Source organism: Nestor notabilis, unplaced genomic scaffold (assembly GCF_000696875.1).
Source record: "Nestor notabilis isolate BGI_N333 unplaced genomic scaffold, ASM69687v1 scaffold27112, whole genome shotgun sequence".
Lineage (NCBI taxonomy): Eukaryota > Metazoa > Chordata > Aves > Psittaciformes > Psittacidae > Nestor > Nestor notabilis.
Window position 1 is genome coordinate 5460 of NW_009917423.1, and position 4878 is coordinate 10337.

Genomic DNA, 4878 nt, shown 5'->3' on the forward strand with positions numbered 1-4878 from the left:
AATCCGGCCCGACGAGCCACTTCCCCGGCCAAGCAGAGCATTGTCCACCGCCTCCAATGCCCAACTCGCGAGCCTGCAGCCAGCAGCCGGCCCTCAAACCCCCCCACGGGTCGGCACTTAAGCAGCCAGCAGTAGTTTACCCCTGGATGAAGAAAGTCCATGTTAACTCGGGTAAGGATCCTCTTCTTACTTTGCTCTTCTACCCTGCCTCCGGCCGCCCTCAGCGGCGCTCGCTCGAGTCCCTGCCAGGCTCCTGGACGAGCTTTTTAAGCCGAGGTAGCCAATTACACTCGTCATAAATTTTTATTGCCGAGGAAATAGGCCGTTGGCCATGCGGGGCTTTGCCGTACAAGGGAGAAAACTCCATTTCAGGAGCCTGCTAGGGGCTCCCAGCCTACCTAGCTGCCTGCCTTAGTGAGGGGAGAGCAGTCCGTCCATTGTAAGGCACCGGGACGAGCCCAGCCCGGCCACATGTTAGCAGCTCGTAAGGTTTTTCTTTTGTAGAGTCGAACCGGCAAGTCGAGATTAGCTTTGTAAAGTTCTCCATATTTTTTTCCCAGTGAATCCCAATTACAACGGAGGGGAACCTAAACGCTCCCGCACAGCTTACACCAGACAGCAAGTCCTAGAACTGGAAAAAGAATTTCATTTTAACAGGTACCTGACCCGGCGCCGCCGTATCGAGATAGCCCACACTTTGTGTCTCTCTGAGCGCCAGATCAAGATCTGGTTTCAGAACAGAAGAATGAAGTGGAAAAAAGATCACAAACTGCCCAATACGAAGGGCAGATCTTCTTCCTCTGGTTCAAACCCCCATTTACAGACTGGTTCCAAGGACCATCAGACTGACTTGACAACTTTGTAGAAGAGGTGAAATTTTCCATTTCATCCTTTGCTTCTGACCAGTACTGTACATAAGTGACACTGCCCAAGCAGAATCTGCATGTAGCAGCTAAGGACTCGAGAAACTGTCATCTTTCTTTAAGGTACTGTTGTACAAAGGAGACAAAACGCTACTTTGGACTTTATTTTATTTGCCTCTGCTAGCACAACCTAAAAAAAAAAAAAAAAAAAAAAAGGGGGGGAGGGGGGGAGGAAGAAAGAAAGGGAGGATAAACAAAAAAAAAGAGAGAAAGAAAGAAAAGAAACATCAGGCAGGCAGTGGGAATTGGGAAAATATTAAACGAGACCTTCTGTCCATAAAAAGTAATAAATCATTGAAAATGAAACTGTCCTGTGTTTCAGTTTTGAATTTGAAAGTGAAGGTTTGATGCTTTATTCTGTGATTTTTACTTTTAATTGTCTTTTTATCCCATGCAATTTCGGGAGGATGCATTTGGGCAAGTTAAGGACAGGAAATTTATAGCATAGTCTTTTATTTGAACACGAAGACTACTAATTGTGAACTTTTTGTGCTGCTTTACCTTTCTCGGTGTAATGAAAATACTTGCTCATTTCCATAACGTCTCAGAAAGTGTGCATAGGACTTAAGTGAAAACGGGTTATTCTATGTACTGATAGTGTATTTATTTATTTGTTAAGTAGGAGAGTGAAGAAAAAAAGCAAAATACTCAAACCAAAAACGGGGAAGGGGAGCTGAAATACAACACTTCTCCTTCCCAGTCTCATGAACACATGTATAATGTTTACTTGTCTTGAACGTACGCAACTTTCTTGTCCGGGTTTTTTTTTTTTTTTTATTTCCTTCTTTGTGAATAGGAAAAACATCCCTGCTCCTTACCATGCCATCCAGGGCTAGAAGGTTTGAAATCTGTTTCCAAAGTCTGCTCTGCTCAGTGTTGTGCTTTAAACCATCCATACCTCATTTAAAAATGGAGGGGGGTGGGGTGATGGAAACAAGGAAAAAAAAAAAAAAAAGAGACCACAACAAAATAACTCTCCAACAAAAAAATAAAAAGAAAAGCCCAGAGTGAAAAATCTATGCGATTTCTGATATAACCTGAGCCATTCAAAGCTGAATGGATTCTTTCAACCAGATTTTGAATTTCTTTTCTGTTCGAGAGTGAGACGGGCGATGTGGGTTGTGCTTTGTTTTGTTTGGGTGTTATTTTGGTGCGCTTTTTTTGTTGGTTTTTTTTTTTTTTTTTTAAGAACAGTGATTGTTTTTAAGCAAACCACATGACTGGCATGGTTGGAAATTTCTCAACTAGTGGCTTGGAAAGAGTAAAGGCTTGGACGGGAGCAGAGCTGGTCTAATACCCACGGATTTGTCCCTGGTTGTTGGCTGCATCGTGCCAAAGTTTTAGTGCGCTGTAACTACCAAACCCAGCCAAACCAGCTCCCTCAGCCACTTACACCTCCGCTCAGGCGATTTTAAAGCTCAGCCCTTATCTCCTGCACCCTCAGGGCAGCCTGGGAGAGGAACCATATCAGCAAAATTGTAACGAGGTGATCCCTTTATTAAAGAGAAAAGGGGCAAAGAAGGAAACTCGGAGCAAAGGCGGAAGGGAGGTGGGAAAGAGCAGGGGGTGAGTTATCGTGCCCATTTCCAGGCTGGGTGCTTCCCACCCAAGGCCCACTGTTTTTTGGGCTCGCTCGGGAAGACGTGGCCAGAACGGGCTTGAATGCATTCGAAAATGAAAGGCGAGCTTTTCAACAGGAGTGTATTCGCCAGCATTAACTGTGGCCAGCGGTTAATTTCTGCCCTTTTCTCATCCCTGGAAGTCCGCAAAGTGTCTTTAAGACTTGCTCTTTTGTTTTAGAGCCTGGAGAAAACTCTTTGTTCTTCCTTAGGGTTAGCCCAGTTCTCAGACTTGCACATGGCAATACTTGAATATCTCCACGTCGTGATATTAAAGATGGATATTCCCGCATTATTCGCATCATTGTTTCTATGACAAAAAGCACCGAGTTCATACATAGTAAAGACGTCTTTTTTTCTGACGCCTTCACGTTGAGAAGCTGAAAAGGTATTTTACTGAAGTTCGGCTAAATTGCAGGAGCAGGTTCATCCAGAGGACAAATTTTCTATTCGATTAGTTGTATTTCAGCCGGGAAGAATGACCTCTAAACCCTTAACCTTTTGGACCCAAACTACCCTTCCCTTTCTCTGGCATGGAGAGCAGCTAGCGGGAGCGCTTGAGGAGGGAATTCCTGAGACAAGTTTTCAAGTTTTGTTATACCCGGATCCTGTGGTAGCGGCCTTTCGTCTCCAGAGTTGTCCAAAGCCCTCCCTTTGCTCTTCATATGAATCCAGGGAAGGAAAAAAAAAAAAAAAAAAAAAAAGTGGAAAACCAACCCCCCCAAAAAAGGGGGGTGGGGGTTACCCTCTCTGGCTGTTCTTGAAAATCCACCCTCCTGGACCCCCGCTGTTTACTCAAAGCCAATACGTTGGCTGTGAGCAGGGCAAAAATGTTATTGGAGCAAGAGCCACCAACTTTGGCATGTGTGGTACAGTTCTGGAAAATAGTGGCCTAGGATAAGCAAATCCTTACTTTGTGCTCCTTATCGACCGAGATGTCTCTCGAAGTTAGAGGACCAAATTCTGCTCCCAGGTTTCCTTCCCCCGCCCACTGAAGTCAAACAGGGATGTATCTGCGAGCAGAATTTGCCTCATTGTCTTTTGAAATGTTAATATCTCCAGGACGAGTGTTGGGTTCAGCACAGCTCTTGCAGCCCTGTTGCAAGCCCCCTTTGAGCAAGGCTGGGGCACTGTCAGTTTACACAGTTGTAACTGCGCTGCAAGCTCGGAGAATACGTTAACTGGAGGCAAAAAGTACCAAAAGAAATAGTTTCTGGATGCCAATGCTCTGAAGGGTCAGGAATGTCTGTAATAACGACCAGGAGCACCCACTTGTCATTATCTCCCCTGCAAAACGAACTTGAGGTTTATTTCTTACTGGGTTTGAACCCTCCTCCAGAGTTACCTTGTGTAGGAAGGGAAGCTGGTTATTTTTGTTTATCATGAATGAAGCGTTGTGCTTTGGAGCCTTTGTTAAACGGTTGAATTGTCCAGCAATACTCTCATCTCTGTTGAAGTGTGATGCTTTTTATAGACTTTGCCAATGTTTTGCTGCCATTGATTAAAGCGTTATTTATCCTAATTGTCGCCTGTAGTTTTGATGTAAGTCCTCCATATACATTTGAAATAATAAAAGGCGTAGAGAAATAGATTCTGGTTTGTACCTTGAACAAACAGTCCTCACAAGGTGGGTCTTTCTGCTGTGAAAATGCTGGTCCCTCCCATCATTACAGTGTTAAAAGATGAGTGACTCTATAGCATCCTTCCAAATGTCCCTTTGAACAGGTCTGCTGATTGCCCCAGCTATAATGGTGTGACTCTAGGCCAAGCTGGAGTCTATATTTACATTTAGGCTGCAGTTAAAAGTGCCTGTCAACCATTTGCTACTGCTTTGCATTTAACAAGCTCTCCTAGAATGACTCCCGGATTTATGCATGTGCGGTAGGAGGCAAGGAGCCACACCTGAAGTCACCTCGATCCCCACACAGATGGGTGCATTTTAGGTGAGTCCTGGAAGGAATTAATTCAAAAAAGAAGTGGAAATTTGAAATGGAAATGCTGGGAGTAGCTCATCCTGAGCAATAAGCTTCCTTTCTTAATTTTTAAAAAATATTTATTTATTTATTTATTTATTTTCAGCCGATACAAACCCAAGATCATGAGAAAACACAAACTTGGAGAGTTTAAACTTTCCTATGCACCTAAGGCAAACATTTATTTATTTATTTTTAATAGGTCTGCCTAAGTACCTCAGGCAACAACATGCACCTCCAGCCAGCAGAAGTCGATTGCGCTATTTTTGTCATAAGTATTTGCCACTGAAAGCTTGTCCTCCCCTGGAGCGTGGTCAAAGCAAGGTCCAAAGGGAAAGCCCTCTGCTCGGATCGGCAGGAGCG

At 44.2% G+C, this 4878-nt stretch overlaps 1 protein-coding gene across 1 annotated transcript in view; it reads left to right on the plus strand.

The window, feature by feature from the left end:
• LOC104401599 (homeobox protein Hox-D4-like) overlaps positions 1 to 865 on the plus strand; it is a 1102-nt gene extending 237 nt beyond the window's left edge. The window contains 2 exon segments of the mRNA XM_010009225.1: positions 1 to 171; positions 561 to 865. The exon segment at positions 1 to 171 is cut by the window's left edge and continues 15 nt beyond it. Coding sequence (XP_010007527.1) covers positions 1 to 171; positions 561 to 865 — 476 coding nt within the window.
• The last annotated feature ends 4013 nt before the right edge of the window (positions 866 to 4878 follow it).